General features: G+C 60.4%; 2 protein-coding genes across 2 annotated transcripts; one reads left to right on the top strand and one right to left on the bottom strand.

Moving 5' to 3' along the window:
• Nucleotides 1-506: 506 nt before the first annotated feature.
• On the top strand, nt 507-4,066 carry CUNH6orf136 (chromosome unknown C6orf136 homolog). The gene is made up of 6 exons (XM_030970609.1): nt 507-638; nt 1,626-1,931; nt 2,348-2,436; nt 3,008-3,208; nt 3,668-3,737; nt 3,822-4,066. Exons 1-6 carry the CDS (start codon nt 507-509, stop codon nt 3,903-3,905), a joined length of 882 nt encoding a protein of 293 aa, XP_030826469.1. The 3' UTR covers nt 3,906-4,066.
• DHX16 (DEAH-box helicase 16) lies at nt 4,045-24,361 on the bottom strand. The gene is given in 21 exon segments (XM_030970608.1): nt 4,045-4,232; nt 5,804-5,977; nt 6,949-7,110; nt 7,419-7,581; nt 8,088-8,155; nt 8,502-8,620; nt 9,216-9,378; nt 10,321-10,461; nt 10,965-11,117; nt 11,568-11,683; nt 12,249-12,339; nt 12,341-12,482; nt 13,037-13,152; nt 13,538-13,648; nt 14,139-14,327; nt 15,224-15,316; nt 18,095-18,232; nt 18,235-18,351; nt 20,576-20,632; nt 20,953-20,983; nt 24,109-24,361. Coding segments are annotated over 21 exon segments (2,697 nt in total). The 5' UTR covers nt 24,333-24,361; the 3' UTR covers nt 4,045-4,103.
• Between the last annotated feature and the right edge of the window lie 357 nt (nt 24,362-24,718).

Below are 24,718 nucleotides of genomic sequence, written 5' to 3'. Positions count from 1 at the left end.
ACCAGTTCCCGCCCACCGGGCCCCTCCTCCCTGCCCCGTGGGTGCCCCTCCCCCCGCCCGGCCCCGGGGGGTGCCTCCCCCTCCCCTGCCCCTCTCGTTTTTTTGGGGACATTTCAATAAAATCGGCGACTTTGGCTCCTTATTGACGTCTCTTCCGGGTGTGGGCGAGGTTTAGCGGCAGCTTCACCCATTTATGGTCACAGCCCCGCCTCCGAGCGTGGGAGCGGCGCTCCCTATTGGCTCGTACCTGTTGGCTCCGCCCCTTTTCTCCCACATGAATGAACTACGGGTGGGCGGGAACGGTGCGGCACCACCGCGCATGCGCAGCCGGCTCCGGGTCACCTTCCCGCGCTCCGCGCAGGCGCATTGCGCTGAAGGGGGGAAGCGCGCGCGCGGCCCGCGCAGGCGCAGAGCGAGCGGCCGCCGTGAGGGCAGAAAAGCGGCGGCGGCGGCGACAGCGCCGAGCGGGGACAGCGAGGGGACAGCGAGGGGACACCGGCGCCGCCATGTACCGGCACGTCACCGCCACCGTCACCGCCAGCGTCCGCCTCCGGCCCGGCCGCGCCTGGGCTCCGGCAGCCGCCGCGGCGCCTCCCGGTCCGGCCCCGCCGCGCCGCCGCTACCGAGCGCGGCCGCAGGTGAGGGGAGAGCGCTGAGGGGGGAGAGACGGGGCGGGGTTATGCAAATAGGGCCGCAGAGTGGGTGGGGTTATGCAAAAGAGATGGGTTGTGGGCGGTAGGGAGGGGCGGGGTTACACAAATTGAGGCGCGGGTTGTTTTGGGAAGGGGGTTATGTAAATAGAGAGCAAGGGGTGGGCGGGGACATGCAAATAGTAGCACCGTTAAAATTTAGGCTGGGCGTGGTTATGCAAATGAACATCCTTGAATACTTTCGGTTTTCCGCTAATGGGGCGTGGTCATGGAAATTACGGGCGGGTTCATGCTGGGGGCGGGGCTTCGTTCTGGGGGAGGAGCCGGGGGTTCCTGGTGGGAACCAAATGGGGCAAATCCCCCCAAAAATGGGGTAAATCTCCCCAAAATCCTGAAAATCCCCATTTTCCATGTGGTAAACCCTCCTAAAATGGGGCAAATCCCCCCAAAAATGGGGTAAATCTCTCGAAAATCGGGTAACATCTCCTTTCCCATGGGGCAAATCCCACCTTGAACGACCCAATCCCACCCCCGGGTGCTCCCTCACTCCCCCAGCCCCAAATTCCCCATTTTTCCCCATCCCTGGGGGGTCCTGCATTTCCTCAGCCCCCTCCCCACACGGCTCCAATCCCAAATTCCCTTTTTACCCCCACAAATTCCCCTTTTACCCCAAATTCCCCCTTTCCCCTCCAAATTCCCCTTTTCCCCTCCAAATTCCCCTTTCCCCCAAATTCCCATTTTCCCCCCAAATTCCCCTTTCCCCCCAATTCACCTTTTTCCCCCAAATCCCCTTTTCCTCCCCCCAAATTATTTTCTGCCCAAATCTTCTTTTTCTCCCCAAATCCCCTCATACCCCCAAAATCCCCATTTGCCCCCCCAAAATTCCCCATCCCCCCTCCCCAAATCCCCCCATACCCCCCCCAAATTCCCCCTTTCCCCCCTCCCCAAATTCCCCTTTTTTCCCCCCATTTCCAGGACCTGGAGCCCCCCCTGGTTCGGGGCCCGGCCCTGGCGCTGCTGCCCCCCCCGCGCTGCCCCCCCCGGCCCCCCGGGACCCCCCCCCGGGGGCTGGAGGGGCTCGGGGGGGTGACCACGGTGGACGGGCGGCGCGAGGACGACATCGACGTCAGGGACCCCCCCTTGGGGGGGCGGCTGCTGCTGGGACCCCCCCCCAGCCCCGGGACCCCCCCCGGGCCGAAGGGGCGCGGGGGGAACCCCCAGAGCCCCCCCCCGTCCATGGAGGAGCACCTGGCCAGCATGGCCGAGAGGCTGCGGCACGAGGTGACACCTGCGGGACACCTGGTGGGGCACCATGGGGGGAGGAAATGGAGGGGGGGTGACAGAATGGGCAGGGTGACAAAATGGGGAAGGGGTGACGAAATGGGGAAGGGGACAGAATGGGGAGGGGGGTGACGAAAAGGCCCAGGGAGAGGGTGACAAATTTGGGGAGGGGGTGACAGAATTGGGGAGGGGGGTGACGGAATGGGGAGGGGTGACAAGAGGGGCGAGGGTAACAAAGAAAGGAGTGACGAATGGGGAGGAGGTGACAAAATGGAGAAGGGGGTGACGAAAAGGCCCAGGGAGGGGGTGACAATGGGGAGGAGGTGACAAAATTGTGGGTGATTGACAGGAAAGGAGGTGACAGTGACCCTGGGGGGGTGACAGCAGCCCGGTGACCCCCCTGTCCCCCCCCCCAGCTCCCCAATTTCTTCCTGAAGATCCCGGATTACGGCCTGTATGCCCCCGACGTGGAGTTCCAGTGCCAGCACCTGCACCTGCACACGCGGTGGGTGACACTGGGGACACCGAGGGGACACCGGGGGGGTCAGAACCACCTGCTGCACCTGCACACGCGGTGGGTGACACTGGGGACACCGAGGGGACACTGGGGACAGCCCTGTCCCTGCAGGGTGGCCCTGGGAAGGTGACGTGGTGGGGCGTGTCAGGGTGGCACAGGGAGGTGACAGTGGGTGACAATGGCAGTGATGGGGTGGCACAGGGAGTGTCACAGGGAGGTGACAGCGGGTGACAATGACACTGTCCCGTGTCCCTGTGTCCCCAGGGGCCGCGCCATGTATGCCGTGGCCGTGGCGCTGTGCCGGGCAGTGATGCGGGTGACAATGGGTGACAGCAGCAGTGTCAGGGTGTCACAGGGAGGTGACAATGGGTGACAATGACCCTGTCCCGTGTCCCTGTGTCCCCAGGGGCCGCGCCATGTACGCCGTGGCCGGGGCGGTGTTGCGGGCAGTGATGGGGTGTCACAGGGAGGTGACAGCGGGTGACAATACTTTCGGGCAGTGATGGGGTGTCACAGGGAGGTGACAGCGGGTGACAATGACCCTGTCCCGTGTCCCCAGGGGCCGCGCCATGTACGCCGTGGCCGTGGCGCTGTGCCGGGCCCTGGCCTGGGGTTACTTTGCCAGCCTCAGGCTGGAGGTGCTGGCGCTGACGCGGCACCCGGAGGATTGGAGCGTGCGGGCGCGGTGGCGCCTGACGGGGCTGCCCCTGCACCTGCTGCTGCTGCGCTGGTACCGGCGGGACAAACGGACCCTGCTGAGGTACGGACACACCTGGGACACCCCCCATTGTCACTGTGCCATCCCCGTGTCACCCCCTGTGTCACCCCCTGTGTCACTGCCCCTGTGTCACTGCCCCTGCACCTGCTGCTGCTGCGCTGGTACCGGCGGGACAAACGGACCCTGCTCAGGTACAGACACACCTGGGACACCCCCCATTGTCACTGTGCCATCCCCGTGTCACCCCCTGTGTCACTGCCCCTGTGTCACTGCCCCTGTGTCACTGTGTCACCCCCTGTCATCCCCATGCCACCCTCTGTGTCACCCCCTGGTACCACCGGGACAAATGGCACCTGCTGCGCTCAGTGACACACCTGTGACACACCTGTGTCACACCTGTGTCACTCCCAGACACACCTGTGTCACCCCCGTGCCACCCCTGTCCCCCGAGGGGTCAGCGCCACCCCGATGTCCCCAAGTCCCCCCTCGATGTCCCCCCAGGTCCTACGACGCCCTCTCCACCTTCTTCCTCAACTCCCAGGGGCTCATCCGCTGCCACCGCGTGGACAAGGTGAGTCTGGGGACACCTTGGGGACACCTTGGGGACACCTGGGTGCCACCCCCGGTGTCCCCTGACCCCGCGTGTCCCCCCCAGCTGATGCCAGCCCCCACGGCCGTCCCCGAGCCCAAGAAGCTGCTGGTGGCCGCGGCGCTGGCGGTGGCGCTGGCCCGGCCCTGAGGCCGCCGCCGAGGTGACAGGGACACCTGTGTCCCCTCCCCGCCCAACCTTTGTCACCTGTGTCCCCTCCCCCCCTTAAATTAATGTACAGAATAAAGGAGCAGCGGTGACACGGGGACAGCGGCGTCCCCGAGCGCGGGGGGGCTCTATTGGGCTGTCCCCAAATGTCCCCAAATGTCCCCAAAGTCCCCGGGGGGGTCAGCCCAGCTCCTCCCGCGATTTTCCGGCTTTTTTGGGCATTTTGCGGCCGCTGCCGTCCTCGAGCTCCTTGGCCTGGTAATAGTGAGGGGCGACCTCCAGCAGCCAGGAGCTGTCGATCTCGATCACCTGGGGACAAGGACACACCTGTCACACACCTGGGGCACACCTGGGGCACACCTGTCACACCTGGGGACACACTGTCACACCTAGGGACACCAGGAGCTGTCGATCTCGATCACCTGGGGACAAGGACACACCTGTCACACACCTGGGGCACACCTGGGACACACCTGGGGCACACCTGTCACACACCTGGAACACACCTGGAACACACCTGGGACACACCTGGGACACACCTGGGACACACCTGGGGCACACCTGGGACACACCTGGGACACACTTGTGACACACCTGGGACACACCTGTGACACCTGGGGACACACCTGTCACACACCTGGGACACACCTGGGGCACACCTGGGACACACCTGGGACACACCTGGGACACACCTGTCACACCTGGGACACACCTGGGACACACCTGGGACACACCTGTCACACACCTGTCACACCTGGGGCACACCTGTCACACACCTGGAACACACCTGGGACACACCTGGGGCACACCTGTCACACCTGGGGACACACAGGGACACCCCTAAGGACAGCTGTGACACCTGGGGACACCTGTCACACCCCTAGGGACAGCCAGGAGCTGTCCATCTCGATCACCTGGGGACAAGGACACACCTGTCACACACCTGGGACACACCTGTCACACACCTGGGGCACACCTGTCACACCTAGGGACACACAGGGACACCCCTAGGGACAGCCAGGAGCTGTCGATCTCGATCACCTGGGGACAAGGACACACCTGTGACACCTGGGGATATCCCTAGGGACAGCCAAGGACACCTGGGGATAGGGATGATGGCTTGGGGTCCCTGCTTTGTCACCTTGGAGGTGTGTCCCTGTGTCCCCATGTCCCTGCCATGACCCCAGGGTGTCCCCAAGGTGTCCCCAAGGTGTCCCCATGACCCCAAGGTGTCCCCACCTGTCTCATGAACTCCTTGGAGGTGCACACCAGCTCATGGTAGAGCACCCAGCGTGTCCCCGTACCCACACTGTGTCCCCATGACCCCAAGGTGTCCCCAGGGTGTCCCCAAGGTGTCCCCATGTCCCCAAGGTGTCCCCATGTCCCCAAGGTGTCCCCACCTGTCTCATGAACTCCTTGGAGGTGCACACCAGCTCGTGGTAGAGCACCCAGCGTCCCCATACCCACACTGCCCGGTGTCCCCATGACCCCAAGGTGTCCCCAAGGTGTCCCCATGTCCCCAAGGTGTCCCCAAGGTGTCCCCATGTCCCCAAGGTGTCCCCAAGGTGTCCCCACCTGTCTCATGAACTCCTTGGAGATGCACACCACTTGGTAGAGACCCAGGTGCCCCATACCACACTGCCCGGTCCTGCGCATGACCCGGGTGTCCCCAAGGTGTCCCCATGTCCCCAAGGTGTCCCCATGTCCCCACCTGTCTCATGAACTCCTTGGAGGTGCACACCAGCTCGTGGTAGAGCACCCAGCGTGTCCCCGTACCCACACTGTGTCCCCATACCCACACTGCCCGGTGTCCCCATGTCCCTGCCATGACCCCAGGGTGTCCCCAGGGTGTCCCCAAGGTGTCCCCAAGGTGTCCCCACCTGTCTCATGAACTCCTTGGAGGTGCACACCAGCTCGTGGTAGAGCACCCAGCGGGGCTGCAGGGCGAACAGGGCGCTGTTGGGGTGGATGAACACGGGCTGCTGGTGCTTCACCGTGCGGTACCCGCCCCGCGCCAGCCGCGCCGTGTGGTAAAAGAACCCGGCGGTGATGGCCTGGGGGGACACGAGAGGGGACATTGTCACTGGGAGGGACTGGGAGGGACTGGGATGGACTGGGATGGACTGGGATGGACTGGGAGGGACTGGGAGGGACTGGGAGGACTGGGAGGGACTGGGATGGACTGGGATGGGACTGGGATGGGACTGGGATGGACTGGGAGGGACTGGGATGGACTGGGATGGGACTGGGAGGGACTGGGAGCACTGGGATGGGACTGGGATGGACTGGGATGGACTGGGAGGGACTGGGAGGGACTGGGATGGACTGGGATGGACTGGGAGGGACTGGGAGGGACTGGGAGGGACTGGGATGGACTGGGATGGGACTGGGGGGCTGGGAGGGATGGGTGGGTGGGGATGGTGGTGGGAGGGATGGGGGGTGGGGGAATGGGAGGGTGGTGGTGGTGTGGTGGGGTGGGTGGGTGGGTGGTGGGTGGGTGGGAGGGACTGGGAGGGACTGGGAGGGACTGGGATCGGTGGATATTTTGGGGGGTGTTTTGGGCATATTTTGTGGATGTTTTTGGGGGATATTTTGTGAATATTTTGGGATATTTTGGCAGGGATTTTGGGGCTGTTCCAGGGATATTTTAAGGCTCTTTTTGGGATATTTTGGGCTGTATTTGGGGTATACCTCCTGACCAGGTACAGGTTTCCCCAGCAGGAGGACGGGGCTGAGGTGTGATTGGGCGATATTTCATGGGATATTTTGTGAATATTTTGGGATATTTTGGCAGGGGTTTTGGGGCTGTTTCAGGATATTTTGGGATATTTTGGGATATTTTGGGATATTTTGGGCTGTATTTGGGGTTGACCTTGCGGACGAGGTCCAGGTTGCCCCCGCAGGAGGACGGGGCTGAGGTGGATTTGGGGAATATTTTGTGGGATATTTTGTGAATATTTTGGGATATTTTGGCAGGAGTTTTGGGGGATATTTTGGGATATTTTGGGCTGTATTTGGGGTTCACCTTGCGGACGAGGTCCAGGTTGCCCCCGCAGGAGGACGGGGCGATCTCCACGCGCTCCATCAGCCCCTGCAGCTGCTCGCGCACGTCGCGCGCCCGGCGCAGGGAGCGCGCCTGCACAAAGTGCTCGTAGCACCACTGCAGGGAGTGCCCGCTGGCCGCCCACTGCACGGGGACACGGGGGCACAAGGACACACAAAGGGACACGGTCAGTGCTGCTGCTGGACGGATCCCCAGCCCCCTGATGTCCCCAAGGTCCCCCAATGTCCCTGGTGTCCCTGATGTCCCCACACGCCCCCCCCCATTGTCCCCAATGTCCCTGATGTTCCCGGTGTCCCCCATGTCCCCAAGGTCCCACTCCCCCCAGTGTCCCCAATCCCCCAATGTCCCCAGTCCCCTGATGTCCCCACACTCCACAGTGTCCCCACTGTCCCCAACCCCCCACTGTCCCCGCTGTCCCCGGTGTCCCGTACCTGGTTGTAGACGTTGAGCAGCACCAGGTGGTCGCCCCCGGGCACGCTGAAGGCCACGCGGGCGCTGTCGGCGTGGAGCACCTTGTCCTTGGGCCGGTAGAACACGGCGTTGTTCACCGAGAGCATGGCCGCCACCGTGAGCACCTCCTCCGTGCAGCCGTACCTGGAAGGGGACAGTGGGGACACTCAGGGACATTGGGGACACTCAGGGACATTGGGGACACTCAGGGGACACTGGGGACACTCAGGGGACATTGGGGACACCATCAGCACCTCCTCCGTGCAGCCATAACTGAGACACTGGGGACTCTCAGGGGACACTGGGGACACTCAGGGACATTGGGGACACTCAGGGGACACTGGGGACACTCAGGGGACACTGGGGAGCGCACGGACTAGGGGATTGGGGCACTGGGGACACTCAGGGACACTGGGGACACTCAGGGACATTGGGGACACTCAGGGGACACTGGGGACACTCAGGGGACATTGGGGACACAGCGTTGTTCACGAGCATGGCCACCACCATCAGCACCTCCTCTGTGCAGCCGTACCTGATTGAGGATAGTGGGGACACTGAGGGACATTGGGGACACTTTGGGGACACTGGGGACACTGAGGGACATTGGGGACACTTGGGGACACACTGGGGACGCGTGTGTCACTCACTGCTCGCTCGCCAGGATCATCTTGGCCAACATGGGCTCCACCGGCAGCTCCGCCATGCGCCGGCCCAGCTGGGACAGGACAGAGGGACAGAGGGACAGAGGGACAGAGTGACCACCAGGGACACCCCCGGGGACACCCCCAGTCCCTCCCAGTGCTCCCAGTGCTCCCAGTACCGTGGGGAGCTCACCCAGGTGGTTCAGGTGGTTCATTCCCCATTCCCAGTCCCTCCCAGTGCTCCCAGTGCTCCCAGTACCGTGGTGAGCTCCCGAGGTGGTTCAGGTGGTTCATTCCCCATTCCCAGTCCCTCCCAGTGCATCCCAGTCCACCCCAGTACCGTGGTGAGCTCCCCGAGGTGGTTCAGGTGGTTCATTCCCCATTCCCAGTCCCTCCCAGTGCTCCCAGTGCTCCCAGTACCGTGGTGAGCTCGCCCAGGTGGTTCAGCGCCCCCAGCGCGTAGAGCTGCTCCAGCGCCAGCACCAGCGTCTCGTGGGGGGGAGGGTCCAGGAAGTCAAAGTGGATCAGGTCGTTGATACCTGGGGACACCCTGGTGTCACCTCTGTGTCACCTCTGTGTCACCTGGTGCCACCTGGCTGTCCCCAACCTCCCCACACCACCCAGTGTCACCCTCTGTCACCTGGGTGTGTCCCCCAAGCCCCCCACGTCACCCTGGTGTCCTCAACCCCTCTGGGTCACCCTGGTGTCCCCAGCCCCTCCCAGTCCCTCTTAATCCCCTGCCAGTCCCTCCCAGTGCCCATAACTCCATCCCCAGTCCCTCCCAGTCCCCCCCAGTCCGTCCCAGTCCCTCCATCCCTCCCAGTCCCTCCCAGTGCCCCCCAGTCCCTCTCAGTGCCCCCCAGTCTGTCCCAGTCCCTCCCAGTCCATCCCAGTGCCCCCCAGTCTCCGTCCCAGTGCCCACCGAGGCTCTTGAGCAGCCACCAGCGCTCCCAGGTCTGTCCCAGTCTGTCCCAGTGCCCCCCAGTCCCTCCCAGTGCCCCCAGGTCCGCCCCAGTCCCTCCCAGTGCCCCTGAGCGGCCCCAGTGCCCCTCCCCAGTCCCTCCCAGTGCCCCCCCGGTCCCCCCCAGTCCCCCCCAGTCCCCCCCAGTCTCCCCAGTCTGTCCCAGTGCCCACCGAGGCTCTTGAGCAGCAGCACCAGCGCCCCCAGGTCGGCTCTCTGGATCTCGGGCACCGCCGTCTCCTCCAGCTCGTGCTGGAACGCCCAGGCCGTGTAGAGCCGGAAACACTTCCCGGGCGCCACACGGCCGGCGCGGCCCGCGCGCTGATTGGCTGAGGCCTGGGGACAGCAGGGACACACCTGTGACACCTGGGACACACCTGGGACACAGCTGGGACACACCTGTGACCTGTGACACACCTGGGACACACCTGGGACACACCTGGGACACCTGGGACACACCTGGGACACACCTGGGGACACACCTGTGACACCTGTGACACACCTGGGACACACCTGGGACACACCTGTGACCTGGGACACACCTGGGACACACCTGGGACACACCTGGGACACCTGGGACACACCTGGGACACACCTGGGACACACCTGGGACACACCTGGGACACACCTGGGACACACCTGGGACACCTGGGACACACCTGGGACACACCTGGGACACACCTGTGACCTGTGACACACCTGGGACACACCTGGGACACCTGGGACACACCTGGGACACACCTGGGACACACCTGGGACACACCTGGGACACACCTGGGACACACCTGTGACACCTATAACCCACTGGGACAGCAGTGACATCGGCCACCATGGCAGAGGCCTGGGACAGCAGGGCCCAGTCACATTGGCTGGGGGCCTGGGGACAGCAGGGACACCAGAGTGACACCCGCACAAGGCGACTGGGGATACATGACAGTAAGGTGACACCTAAGTGACACAGGTGACACAGGTAAAGGTGACACACAGGTGACACAGGTGACACACAGGTGACACAGGTGACCAACCTTGGAGCACGGTGTCACCACCAGGGACTCCATGCCCGTGCGGGCGCTCACAGGAGGTGACAATACATGACAGTAAAGTGACAATAGATGGCAGTAAGGTGGCACAGGTGGCACAGGTGACACACAGGTGACACAGGTGACCCACCTTGGAGCAGGGTGTCACCACCAGGGACTCCATGCCACAGGAGTGACAATAGATGGCAGTAAGGTGGCACAGGTGGCACAGGTGACACACGTGACACAGGTGACCCACCTTGGAGCACGGTGTCACCACCAGGGACTCCATGCCCGTGCGGGCGCTGTAGCTTTTCTGCTTGCAGAACCCCGGGTCCAGCACGTAGACGATGCCGTCGATGGTCACCGAGGTCTCGGCGATGTTGGTGGCCACCACCACCTGCCACAGGTGCAGGGGACAGCGCTGGGACACGCCCTCGCAGGCCACGCCCCTCACGGACACACCCAGCTAAGCCACGCCCCATTTAAAGCACGTGCTGTTAAGCCCTGCCCACTTGGAGCTCTAACCAATCACGGGATACACTGCGGGCCACGCCCAATGAAGTCTCACCTATAGGCTCCACCCATTCTGACCACACCCAATTGAGCCACACCCCCTCTCAGGCTCCACCCCCTCTCTTAAAGGGCCAGCGCACCTTCCTGGCTCCCTAAATGAAACCCCACCCCCTTCCCCTTAAACCCCACCCCATTTCCCTTAAGCCCCACCCCTCTCCCTTTACACCACGCCCCTTCCCGAGGCCACGCCCCCTCCCTTAAAGGGCCAGCGCACCTTCCTGGCTGTGTAAATGAAACCCCGCCCCACTTCCCCTAAACCCCACCCCTCTCCTGTTACACCACGCCCCCTCCCGAGGCCACGCCCCCTCCCTTAAAGGGCCAGCGCACCTTCCTGGCCCCGGGGGGCGTGGGCTGGAAGATGCGGGCCTGCAGCTCCGAGGGCAGGTTGGCGTAGATGGGCAGCACCAGCAGCTCGGGCAGGCGCGAGCCCAGGCGGCGACAGCGCTCCTGCAGCAGCTCCACGCAGGCCTCGATCTCCTCCTGACGTTGGGGACATCGTTGGGGACATCGGGGACAGCCAGGGGATTGGGGACATTGGGGATGTTTGGGACATTGGGGACATTGGGGACATCAGGGACAGGGCGGCAGCACCAGCAGCGCTCCTGCAGCAGCTCCACGCAGGCCTCGATCTCCTCCTGACACCCAGGGGACATTGTTGGGGACATCGGGGACAGCCAGGGGACTGGGGACATTGGGGATGTTTGGGACATTGGGGACATTGGGGACATCAGGGACAGGGGCAGCACCAGCAGCGCTTGGGACAGCAGCACCGCAGGCTCCCAGACCGATCTCCTCCTGACACCCAGGGGACATCGTTGGGGACATCAGGGGACACTTGGGAACAAAGACTGGTGGCAGGAAATTGGGGTTGGGGACAGCAGGACAGGGACACCGGGGGTGACACCCAGGGGACACCGAGGTGACACTGACCTGCCCGGTGAGGAAGACCAGGATGTCGCCGGGGGGTTGGGTGACGCAGGGGACATGGGGACAGCAGCACGGACACCGACGCAGGCCTCCAGGTGACATAGGCCGCAGGGGCAGCGCTGCAGGGGAAACACAGGGGACACAGGGGACACAGGGGACAGCAGGGGACATCAGGGGAAACAGGGGACAGCAGGGGAAACAGGGGACATGGGGACACAGGGGACATCAGGGGACAGCAGGGGAAACACAGGGGACATGGGGACACAGGGGACACAGGGGACAGCAGGGGACATCAGGGGACAGCAGGGGAAACAGGGGACATGGGGACACAGGGGACAGCAGGGGACACAGGGGACAGCAGGGGACATCAGGGTACATGGAGACACACAGGGACATCAGCACCAGCTGTCCCCAAAGGTCCCCAGCCATCCCCCCTTCTCCTGTGTCCCCTCGTGTCCCCAAATGCTCCCAACAGCCCCAGGTACCCCTGAACGCCCCCAGTGTCCCAAATGTCCCCAATAATGTCCCCAAGCCCTCAATGCCCCCAATGCCCTGAACACTCTCGATGTCCCCAGTGTCCCCGATGTCCCCAATGTCCCCAATGTCCCCAATCCCCCAATGTCCCCAGTGTCCCCAATGACCCCAGTGTCCCCAGTGTCCCCAATGTCCCCAGTGTCCCCGATGTCCCCGATGTCCCCAGCGTCACCTTGGTGTAGTAGATGTCCACGGGGAAGCGCCGCCCCGGGGTGCGGAAGACGGGCGCGTTGTCGAAGAAGGGCCGAGAAGCGCTCGGTGTCCAGCGTGGCCGAGGCCACCAGCACCTTGAGCTGCGGCCGGAAGCGAGCGATGTCCTTGATGAGGCCGAAGAGCACGTCCGTGTGCAGCGTGCGCTCGTGGGCCTCGTCCACCATGATCACACTGGGGACACACAGGGACATGGGGACATGGGGACACGGGGACATGGGGATGGACACGGGGACACGGGGACATGGGGACAGGGACCCAGGGAGCACGTCCGTGTGCAGCGTGCGCTCGTGGGCCTCGTCCACCATGATCACGCTGGGGACACACAGGGACATGGGGATGGGCGGTGCCAACGTGGGGTGAGATGGTGGCAGGGGACACGGGGACATGGGGACAGGGACACAGGGAGCACGTCCGTGTGCAGCGTGCGTTCGTGGGCCTCGTCCACCATGATCACGCTGGGGACACACAGGGACATGGGGATGGACACAGGGACATGGGGACATAGGGATGGACATGGGGACATGGGGACAGTGACACAGGAACAAAGACACAAAGAAGGACACATCCCTAAAGTCCTCTGGGTGTCCCCATCATCCCCTGGCTGTCCCTGTTCTCTGTGTCCCTGTTCTCCCCCAGTGTCCCCAGGTGTCCCCAGTGTCCCCAATGTCCCCAGGTGTCCCCAGTGTCCCCAATGTCCCCAGGTGTCCCCAGTGTCCCCAGGTCACCTGTAGGAGGCCAGGTCGGGCTCTGTCAGGAACTCCCTCAGCAGCATCCCGTCCGTCATGTACTTGAGCACCGTGCGCTCCGACGTGCAGTCCTCGAAGCGGATGCTGTACCCGACCTTGGGGACAAGGGACACGGCCCTGTCACCCCCCTGGGGCTGATGGCACCCCCCAAATCCCCAGTGTCCCCACCATGTTCCTGCTGTCCCCAATGTCCCCATTGTCCCCCCAATGTCCCCAATGTCCCCCAGTGTCCCCAGTGTCCCCAGTGTCCCCAATGTCCCCAATCCCCCCAGTGTCCCCAATGTCCCCCAGTGCCCCCAATCCCCCCAGTGTCCCCAGTGTCCCCAGTGTCCCCCAGTGTCCCCAATGTCCCCCAGTCCCCCCAATGTCCCCAATGTCCCCCAGTGTCCCCAGTCCCCCCAATGTCCCCCAGTGCCCCCAGTGCCCCCAATCCCCCCAGTGTCCCCAGTGTCCCCAGTGTCCCCACGTCCCCGTTGTCACCTCGTTGCCCAGCTTTGTCCCCATCTCCACGGCCACCCTGGCTGCCACGCTCATGGCCGCCACGCGCCGCGGCTGCGTCACGCCGATCTTCAGCCCCCCCCGCGTGTAGCCCTGGGGACATTGGGGACATTGGGGGGGTCACGGGGGGGGGGGTGACAGAGACCCCCGAGTGACCCCCTTGGAACTGAACTGACCCCAGAAACGAGGCCGGAGCGGCCCCGAATCCAACCAGGACCCCAAACACCTCAGATCTCCCACAAACCCCCTTCAGGATCCCAAATCCTCTCAAATCACCCTCATGACCCCAACCACCTCCCAGTTCCTCCCAGTCCCCCCCCCCCAATCCCCTCCCAGTGCCCCCCAATTCCCTCCCAATCCCTCCCAATCCCTCCCAATCCCCCAATTCCCCCAATCCCCTCCCAGTGCCCCCCAATTCCCTCCCAATCCCCCCCAATCCCCTCCCAGTCCCTCCCAATCCCTCCCAGTGCCCCCCCAATCCCTCCCAGTGCCCCCCAATCCCTCCCAGTGCCCCCCCAATCCCCCCCATTCCCTCCCAGTGCCCCCCAACCCCGTCCCAGTGCTCCCAGTGCTCCCAGCGCACCTCCTCGTGCAGGTACTGGGGGATCTGGGTGGTTTTCCCCGAGCCGGTCTCTCCCTCGATCACCAGCACCTGGTGCTGGGCCACGGCCGCCACCAGCTCGTCCCGGAAGGGGAAGATGGGCAGGGCCCGGCGGCCGTCCTGGAGCGACTGCCGGCGGCGCTCGGCCTCGGGCACGGCCTCGGGGACATCCTGGGGACACCTCAGTGTCACTGGGGTCACCCTCAGTGTCACCAAATTCACCCCAAATTCACCCCAATCCTACCAGTAACCACCCACTGCCGGCAGCGCTCGGCCTTGGGCACGGCCTCGGGGACATCCTGGGGACACCGGGGACACCCCATTGTCACCTCAGTGTCATTGGGGTCACCCTCAGTGTCACCTAATTCACCCCAAATTCACCCCAATCCCACCAGTAACCACCCACTGTCCGCACTGCCCGCGGTGCTTCGGCCTCAGGCACGGCCACGGGGACATCCTGGGGACACTGGGGACACCCCATTGTCACCTCAGTGTCATTGGGGTCACCCTCAGTGTCACCTAATTCACCCCAAATTCACCCCAATCCTACCAGTAACCACCCACTGCCGGCAGCGCTCGGCCTCGGGGACATCCTGGGGACACCTCAGTGTCACTGGGGTCACCCTCAGTGTCACCAAATTCACCCCAAACCCCGTACACCATAACCACCCAAACCCCCTGGTCAGGACCCCCAAACATCCACCTGGGGCTTGGTGGGGCCCTCAACTGGGGTACCTCTGCCCCCCATGCACCACCACTCTCACTCCAGCAGCGGCTCGGGATCCTGGGTCCATATGACCCCAAATCCCCATACAAACCACCCCAAACCCCCCCAAACCCCCTAAACCCCCAAATCCCCCCCAAACCCCCCAAACCCCACATTTTGGGGGTCGGTCCCCTCTAACTGAGCGGCACTGATGAACTGCACCATCTCCTCCTCCTCCAGCAGCAGCTCGTAGTCCGTCTAAACCCCCATAAACCACCCCAAATCCCCCCTAAACTCCCATAAACCACCCCAAATCCCCCCCAAACCCTGCCAGGACCCCCTGGGTGACCCCAAACCCCACCTTTTGGGGGTCGGTCCCCTCTAACTGAGCAGCACTGACGAAGTGCACCATCTCCTCCTCCTCCAGCAGCAGCTCGTAGTCGCGTCGTGCCCCCTGCGCGCCCCCAAAGCCGCCTTAAAGGCCCCAGCAGCTGCTCCTCCCAGCGCCGCTGCTGCTCCAAACCCCCCGGGCCAGAACTCCCTCCTGAGCCCCCAAACCCTCATCTTCTGCGGGGGATCGGGGGTCAGAGAGGGGCTGGGGGCCTTTGGGGGGTCATGGGAGGGGTTTGGGGGTCATGGGGAGGGGTTTCGCGTGAAGGGAAGTCACTGGGGAGGGGTTTGGGATCATGGGGAGGGGTTTGGGATCACCTGGGAGGGGTTTGGGGAGCAGGGATGGGGTTTGAGGGAGATTTGGGGCCATGCGGCAGGGGCTTGGGGGGGGGGTCAGGGACAGGGTTTGGGGTCATGGGGAGGGGTTTGGGGGGACTTGGGGGTCATGGGGAGGGGTTTGGGATCATGGGGAGGGGTTTGGGGGCAGCAGGGATGGGGTTTGAGGGAGATTTGGGGGCCATGGGGAGGGGTTTGGGGGTCAGGGACAGGGTTTGGGGGTCATGGGGAGGGGTTTGGGGGGGGATTTGGGGTCATGGGGAGGGGTTTGGGATCATGGGGAGGGGTTTGGGGGAGCAGGGATGGGGTTTGGAGGGGTTTGGGAATTGGGGGAAATTTGGGATCATGGGGAGGGGGTTTGGGGGAGCAGGGATGGGGTTTGAGGGAGATTTGGGGCCATGGGGAGGGGGTTGGGGGCGATTTGGGGTTATGGGGAGGAGTTTGGGGGGTCAGGGACAGGGTTTGGGGGAGCAGGATGGGGTTTGGGGGGGCAAGGACAGGGTTCAAGGGGTTTAAGGGGCAGAGATGGGGTTTGGGGAATTTTGAGGGGTCAGGGATGGGGTTTGGAGGGGTTTGGGAATTGGGGGAAATTTGGGATCATGGGGAGGGGTTTTGGGGTCAGGGACAGGGTTTGGGGTCAGGGACAGGGTTTGGGGTCATGGGGAGGGGTTTGGGGTCATGGGGAGGGGTTTGGGGGGGATTTGGGATCATGGGGAAGGGTTTGGGGGGGTTTGGGGGTCATGGGGAGGGGTTTGGGGTCATGGGGAGGGGTTTGGGGGGAATTGGGGGTCATGGGGAGGGGTTTGGGATCATGGGGAGGGGTTTGGGGGGAATTTGGGGTCATGGGGAGGGGTTTTGGGGTCAGGGACAGGGTTTGGGGTCATGGGGAGGGGTTTGGGGGGGATTTGGGGTCATGGGGAGGGGTTTTGGGGTCAGGGACAGGGTTTGGGGAGGATCTGGGAGTTCCCAAACCAGGTTTGCACGGGCCCAATGCCAAATCCCCCTCTCAGCTGCCAATTTCAGGATTTTCCAGGTGTCAATTTTGCTTTTTCCCTGCTCCCCTCACCTTGTCCCTGTTCTCGGGGATGTGGTAGCGGCTGCTCCTCCCCAAGTCCCAATTCTGTGGTTTCTCAGGTGCCAATTCCGTGGTTTCTCAGGTGCCAATTTCGGAGCTTTTCAAGTCCCAATTTCAGGATTTCTCAAGTACCAATTTTGGGGATTTCTCAGGTGACAATTTCGGGATTTTTCAGGTCCCAATTTCGGGATTTTTCAGGTGCCAATTCCGTGGTTTCTCAGGTGCCAATTTCGGAGCTTTTCAAGACCCAATTTCAGGATTTCTCAAGTACCAATTTTGGGGATTTCTCAGGTGACAATTTCGGGATTTTTCAGGTATGAATTCCGGATGTTTCCCCGCTCCCCTCACCTTGTCCCTGCGCGATGTCAGGGATGGGCTGCTCCTCCCCAGGTACCAATTTCGCAGCTTTTCAAGTCCCAATTTCGGGATTTTTCAGGTGCCAATTCCGTGGTTTCTCAGGTGCCAATTTCAGAGCCTTTCAGGTCCCAATTTTGGGATTTTTCAAGTCCCAGTTTCAGGATTTCTCAAGTACCAATTTTGGGGATTTCTCAGGTCCCAATTTCGGGATTTCTCAGGTGCCAATTTCGGAGCTTTTCAAGTCCCAGTTTCAGGATTTCTCATGTACCAATTTTGGGGATTTCTCAGGTGCCAATTTCAGAGCTTTTCAGGTCCCAATTTCGGGATTTTTCAGGTGCCAATTCCGTGGTTTCTCAGGTGCCAATTCCGTGGTTTCTCAGGTGCCAATTTCGGAGCTTTTCAAGTCCCAATTTCAGGATTTCTCAAGTACCAATTTTGGGGATTTCTCAGGTGACAATTTCGGGATTTTTCAAGTCCCAATTTCGGGATTTTTCAGGTGCCAATTCCGTGGTTTCTCAGGTGCCAATTTCAGAGCTTTTCAGGTCCCAATTTCGGGATTTTTCAAGTCCCAATTTCAGGATTTTTCATGTACCAATTTCGGGATTTCTCAGGTGACAGTTTTGGGATTTTTCAGGTATGAATTCCGGATGTTTCCCAGCTGTCCCCTCACCTTGTCCCTGCTCTCCTCGGGGATGTGGTAGCGGCTGCTCCTCCCCAGGTACCAATTTCGGAGCTTTTCAAGTCCCAATTTCGGGATTTTTCAGGTTCCAATTCCGTGGTTTCTCAGGTGCCAATTTCGGAGCTTTTCAAGACCCAATTTCAGGATTTCTCAAGTACCATTTTGGGATTTCTCAGGTGACAATTTCGGATTTTTCAGGTCCCAATTTCGGGATTTTTCAGGTGCCAATTCCGTGGTTTCTCAGGTGCCAATTTCGGAGCTTTTCAAGTACCAATTTCAGGATTTTTCAAGTCCCAATTTCAGGATTTTTCAAGTCCCAATTTCGGGATTTCTCAGGTGACAATTTCGGGATTTTTCAGGTATGAATTCCGGATGTTTCCCAGCTGTCCCCTCACCTTGTCCCTGCTCTCCTCGGGGATGTGGTAGCGGCTGCTCCGCTCCAGCTCCTCCCTGGCCCCGGCCTGTTTGTAGTCGCGGGCCAGGTCGCGGAGGCGCCGCTTGTAGCGCAGCTTGCGGCGCTCGGCCGGCGTCAGCGCCGCTCCTCGCCGAAGAGCAGCTCCTCGTCCTGGATCTCCTGCTCCAGCTCCTCCAGCTTCTCCCGCTCCCGCTTGGCCAGGTACTCGCGGCGGGAGCGCTTCCGCAGCTCGGGGATCTGGGGGAAATGGGGAAAAAACGGGAAAAAATGAGAAAAAATGGGGTAAAATGGGATGAAATGGGCAGGTACTCGCGGCGGGAGCGCTTCCGCAGCTCGGGGATCTGGGGGAAATGGGGAAAAAACGGGAAAAATGAGAAAAAATGGGGTAAAATGGGATGAAATGGGTAGGTACTCGCGGCGGGAGCGCTTCCGCAGCTCGGGGATCTGGGGAAATGGGGAAAAACGGGAAAAAATGAGAAAAAAGGTGAAAAATTAGGAAAAAATGGCAAAAAAATGGCATTAAAATGGGATAAAATAGGGAGAAAATAGTAAAAAAATGGCATTAAAATGGGGTAAAATGGGGAGAAAATGATGAAAAAATGGCATTAAAATGGGGGAAAATGGGGTGAAATGGGGATAAAATGGCATTAAAATGAGAAAAAATGGCATTAAAATGGGATGAAATGGGCAGGTACTTCGCAGCCCTACAGCAAATTGGGGATCTGGGGAGAAATGGGGAAAAAATGGGAAAAATGGTGAAAAATTGGCATTAAAATGGGGTAAAATGGGATGAAATGGGCAGGTACTCGCGGCGGGAGCGCTTCTGCAGCTCGGGGATCTGGGGAAATGGGGAAAAAACGGGAAAAAATGAGAAAAAAGGTGAAAAATTGGGAAAAAATGGCATTAAAATGGGGTGAAATGGGATGAAATGGGCAGGTACTCGCAGCGGGAGCGTTTGTGCAGCTCAGGGATCTCGGAAAATGGGGAAAAAACGGGAAAAAAAATGAAAAATTGGGAAAAAATGGGAAAAAGGCATTAAAATGGGGTAAAATAGTGAAAAAAAGGCATTAAAATGGGGTAAAATGGGGAGAAAATGGTGAAAAAATGGCATTAAAATGGGGTAAAATGGGGTAAAACCGGCAGGTACTCGCGGCGGGAGCGCTTGTGCAGCTCAGGGATCTGGGGAGAAATGGGGAAAAAACGGGAAAAAATGAGAAAAAAGGTGAAAAATTGGGAAAAAATGGCATTAAAATGGGGGAAAATGGGGTGAAATGGGGATAAAATGGCATTAAAATGAGAAAAAATGGCATTAAAATGGGATGAAATGGGCAGGTACTCGCGACGGGAGCGCTTCCGCAGCTCGGGGATCTGGGGAAATGGGGAAAAAATGGGAAAAAATGAGAAAAAATGGGGTAAAATTGGGAAAAAATGGCAAAAAAATGGCAATAAAATGGGGTAAAATGGGGTGAAATGGGAATAAAATGGCATTAAAATGAGAAAAAATGGCATTAAAATGGGGTGAAATGGGATGAAATGGGCAGGTACGCTAGGGGGAGCGCCCCGCGCTCGGGGATCTGGGGGAAATGGGGAAAAACGGGAAAAAATGAGAAAAAAGGTGAAAAATTGGGAAAAAATGGCAAAAAAATGGCATTAAAATGGGGTAAAATGGGGTGAAATGGGGATAAAATGGCATTAAAATGAGAAAAAATGGGGTAAAATGGGATGAAATGGGCAGGTACTCGCGGCGGGAGCGCTTCCGCAGCTCGGGGATCTGGGGAGAAATGGGAAAAAACGGGAAAAAATGAGAAAAAAGGTGAAAAATTGGGAAAAAATGGCATTAAAATGGGGTAAAATGGGGTGAAATGGGGATAAAATGGCATTAAAATGAGAAAAAATGGCATTAAAATGGGATGAAATGGGCAGGTACTGCGGGGGAGCGCCCCCAGCTCGGGATCTGGGGGAAATGGGGAAAAAATGGGAAAAAATGAGAAAAAATGGGGTAAAATGGGATGAAATGGGCAGGTACTCGCAGCGGGAGCGCTTCTGCAGCTCGGGGATGTGGGAAAATGGGGAAAAAACGGGAAAAAAGGTGAAAAATTGGGAAAAATGGGAAAAATGGCATTAAAATGGGGTAAAATAGTGAAAAAAAGGCATTAAAATGGGGTAAAATGGGGAGAAAATGGTGAAAAAATGGCATTAAAATGGGGTAAAATGGGGTAAAATGGGGTAAAACCGGCAGGTACTCGCGGCGGGAGCGCTTCCGCAGCTCGGGGATCTGGGGGAAAAGGGGCAAAACAGAGAGAAAATGGGAAAAAAGGTGAGAAAACGGGGAGAGTATGGGGTGAAATGGGGTGAAATGGATGAAAGGGGCAGGTGCTCACACTCCAGGATTTGGGGAAATGGGAGGAATGAGGGCGAAAAGGGGAGATGGGGATCTGGGGGCTCCTGGCAGCTCTCTCACCATGGCCTTCTGCTCCTCCTCAGCCACTTTCAGGCGTTTTTGGGCTTCCTCGTAGGCCTGGAGAGAGAAACGGGGTGAGGACCCAAATCCCACCGAGAGCCCCCAAACTCCACCTGGAACTCAACAAATCCCCCAAAGACCCCCCAAACCCCCCAAGGACTCCTCAAACCCCCTAAGACCCCCATCAAACCCCCCCAGAGCCCACCAAACCCCCCTTAAATCCCCATCAAACCCCCAAAGACCCCTCAAACCCCCTAAGACCCCCCAAAACCCCACAGGATCACCCAAACCCCTCCAAATCCCCCTCAAACCCCCCCAGAGCCCACCAAACCCCCCTCAAATCCCCTCAGGACCCTCCACATCCCCCCTGAGCCCACCTTGGAGTCCCCCTTGACCCCCCCCAAACCCCTCCAGGAGCCCTCAAATCCCCATCAAACCCCCCAAGGATCCCCTAAACCCCCCTCAGACCCCCATAAAACCCCCCAGAGCCCACCAAACCCCCCTCAAACCCCCAAGGACTCCTCAAAACCCCACAGGATCACCCAAACCCCTCCAAACCCCCCTCAAACACCCCAAAGACCCCTCAAACCCCCAGAGCCCACCAAACCCCCCAAATCCCCTCAAACCCCCCAAACCCCCAAACCCATCAAACCCCCCAAATCCCCTCAAAACCCCCAAGGACCCCCAAAACCACCCCAGGACCCCTCAAACCCCCTAAAGGACCCCCAAAACCCCCCAAACCCCCCAGGACCCCTCAAATCCCCATCAAACTCCCCCAAATCCCCTTCAAACCCCCCAAGGACCCCCCAAACCCCCCCAGGACCCCTCAAACCCCCCAAAGGACCCCCAAACCCCCCAAGGACCCCCCCAAACCCCCCCAAACCCCCCAAAACCCCCCCAGGACCCCTCAAATCCCCATCAAACTCCCCCAAATCCTCTTCAAACCCCCAAGGACCCCCCAACCCCCCCCAAACCCCCCCAAACCCCCAAAGGACCCCCTCAAACCCCCAAGACCCCCCCAGGACCCCTCAAATCCCCATCAAACTCCCCCAAATCCCCTTCAAACCCCCCAAGGACCCCCCAAACCACCCCAGGACCCCCCAAACCCCCAAAGGACCCCCCAAACCCCCAGGCCCCCAACCCCCCAAACCCCCCTCAAACCCCCCAGGACCCCTCAAATCCCCCTCAAACTCCCCCCCCAAATCCCTTCAAAACCCCCAAGGACCCCCAAAACCACCCCAGGACCCCTCAAACCCCTAAAGGACCCCCAAACCCCCTAAGGACCCCTCAAACCCCCCAAGGACCCCCCAAAACCCCCCCAAACCCCCCAGGACCCCTCAAATCCCCATCAAACTCCCCAAATCCCTTCAAACCCCCAAAAACCCCCAAACCCCCAAGACCCCTCAAACCCCCCAAGGACCCCTCAAATCCCCCCAGGACCCCCCAAACCCCCCTGAATCCCCCCCAGAGCCCACCTGGGGCCCCGTGCGGCCCGCTGGGGGCCATGCCCTGGGCGCCGTGCCGCGCAGGTCGCCCCCTCCCCCCCGGCCCCCATCCTCCTCCTGGGGCGTCCGCTCTTGGGCAGGGGCAAAACGCTCTGGGCCCCAAAACCCCGGGATGGAAAGGGATGGGGCAGGGAAAACCCAGCCGGGAGGCAAAAAAAGGGTTAAAATCCCACCCCAAAAATGCCACTCAGGAACCCCAAAATCCCATCTGGGACCCCAAAATCCCATCTGGGACCCCAAAAATCAACTCGGGACACCCAAAATCCCATCTGGAAACCCCAAAATCCCATCTGGGACCCCAAAATCAACTCGGGACACCCAAAATCCCATCTGGGACCCCAAAAATCCCATCTGGGACCCCAAAAATCAACTCGGGACACCCAAAATCCCATCTGGGACCCCAAAAATCAACTCGGGGCACGCCAAAATCCCACCTGGGACCCCAAAATGCCATTCAGGAACCCCAAAATCAACTCGGGGCACGCAAAATCCCACCTGGGACCCCAAAAATCAACTCGGGGCACGCAGAATCCCATCTGGGACCCCAAAAATCAACCTGAGAGACTCAAAATCCCACCTGGGACACCAAAAATCAACTTGAGAGACCTAAAATCCCATCTGGAAACCCCAAAAATCAACTCGGGGCACCCAAAATCCCATCTGGAAACCCCAAAATCCCACCTGGGACCCCAAAATGCCATTCAGGAACCCCAAAATCAACTCGGGGCACACAAAATCCCATCTGGGACCCCAAAATCTCATCTGGGACCCCAAAAATCAACTCGGGACACCCAAAATCCCATCTGGGACTCAAAAATGCCACTCAGGAACCCCAAAATCCCATCTGGGACCCCAAAATCCCATCTGGGACCCCAAAAATCAACTCAGGACATGCAAAATCCCATCTGGGACACCAAAACCAACTCGGGACACCCAAAATCCCCTCTGGGACCCCAAAAATCCCACCTGGGGACCCCAAAAACCAACTGGAGACACCCAAAATGCCGCCTGGGACACCAAAATCCCACCCAGGACCCCCAAAATCCCCCCATAAGCACAAAAACAAGGTGAAATTTGTGGGATTTGAGGAGGTTTTGGGGTTTCTGAGGGGGGAAATCCCAAAATTCCACCCCCCACAAGATCAGGGGGAGCCCCAAGGAGAAGGAGGGGCCCCCATAATCAGGCTGACCCCAAAATCCAGGGGCCACTTCTGGTGACCCCCAAGGGCAGCAGTGACCCCAAAATTTGAGGATTTCACCCCAAAATCCCCGCTCTACTCACGGTGGGGGGGACGGCGCCGCCGGGGGGGCCTCGGGGGACTTCGGGGCGACGCCCGCGGTGTCGCCCCTGGGGGGCGTGGCTCGTTGTGGGCGTGGTCGCTGTGGGCGGGGCCCGGCCCCTCCTCCTCGTCGCTCTCCACCAATCGGTATTTTTTTTATTAAATAGCCGTCGCCGTACTGCAGCGCCAGCGCCCCCCGGCCGCGCCCATTTAGCCACACCCAAGTGGCCCCCCGGCTTCCCCAAGGCACCCCCTAAAGTAGCCCACCCTGGGGCGGGGCCAGGACACGCCCGTTTAACCACACCCTAAAGAGCCACGCCCCCAAAACAGGCCACACCCACTTTAACCACACCCAACATGGCCACGCCCACTTAACCACACCCAATTTAGCCACACCCTCTTGACCACACCTAAAAATGTCCCTTCTCATTGCAAGCCAGAGTTCAGCCTGATTCGTTGCTCTGTGTAGGAGCCACGCCCACTTTTGGTGATGTAATCTTTAATACTGGTTAAACCACGCCCCCTCCCGACCACACCTTGTCTTCAGGCTCCACCCCTTCTCCATTGGCCACGCCCACAGCGCGGAATACGTCGCGATCAAGCCACACCCACTGCCCAGGCCACGCCTTCATTTCCATACAAAGCAACTTCCCCTCACACAAGCCCCGCCCACTCTCCCCTCACACACGCAAGCCCCGCCCACTTCCCCCTCACATACAGGCCCCGCCCCCTTTCTCCTCTCCCCTCACGGTTTCCCGCCCACCTTGTCCCACAGCTGGCGCGCGAACTCGCGCACGCGCGGCTCCTCCACGCGCAGGGCCTCGGTCTCGCGCAGCCGCTCCAGCAGCTCCTCCAGGCTCCGGCTGCGCCGCGCCAGCGCCACCAGGAAGGCGGGAACATGGCGGGCGCTGAGGCCCAGCAGCTCCTGCAGCTGCCCGGACACCCAGCGCTCCAGGGCCGCCATGGCCGCCATGGCCGCTTCTGCTTCTTCCTCCTCCTTCTCCTCCTCCCTCACGGAGCCGCCCAATCAGCGCCCAGCGCGGGAAAGACGCGACCAATCAGCGCCCGGGTAGCGCGCGGTGGGCGGGTTCGGCCAATCAGCGCGAGGGCGCGCCCACTAGCGGGGTTACCGTAATATCGCGAGAGCGATGGCGGCTTTACCGTAACGCCGCTTTGAGAAGCGCAATACAAATGCGGCATTTGGGATATTGGGGCCGAAATTCCCGTTTTTATCCCCAAAATCCCCATTTTTATCCCTAAAATCCATCAGTCCCGTCTCTCCCCCGGGAATTCGTCGCTATTTTCCCTAAATCCGTGGTTTTCCCCTCAGAACTCCCAGCCCCCCCCCCTCAACTCCCC

The sequence above is a fragment of the Camarhynchus parvulus genome, unplaced genomic scaffold (assembly GCF_901933205.1).
Source record: "Camarhynchus parvulus unplaced genomic scaffold, STF_HiC, whole genome shotgun sequence".
In the NCBI taxonomy this organism is placed as follows: Eukaryota; Metazoa; Chordata; class Aves; order Passeriformes; family Thraupidae; genus Camarhynchus; species Camarhynchus parvulus.
The sequence above is the reverse complement of the archived record's forward strand: the minus strand, read 5'-3'. Positions and strand labels throughout refer to the sequence as shown.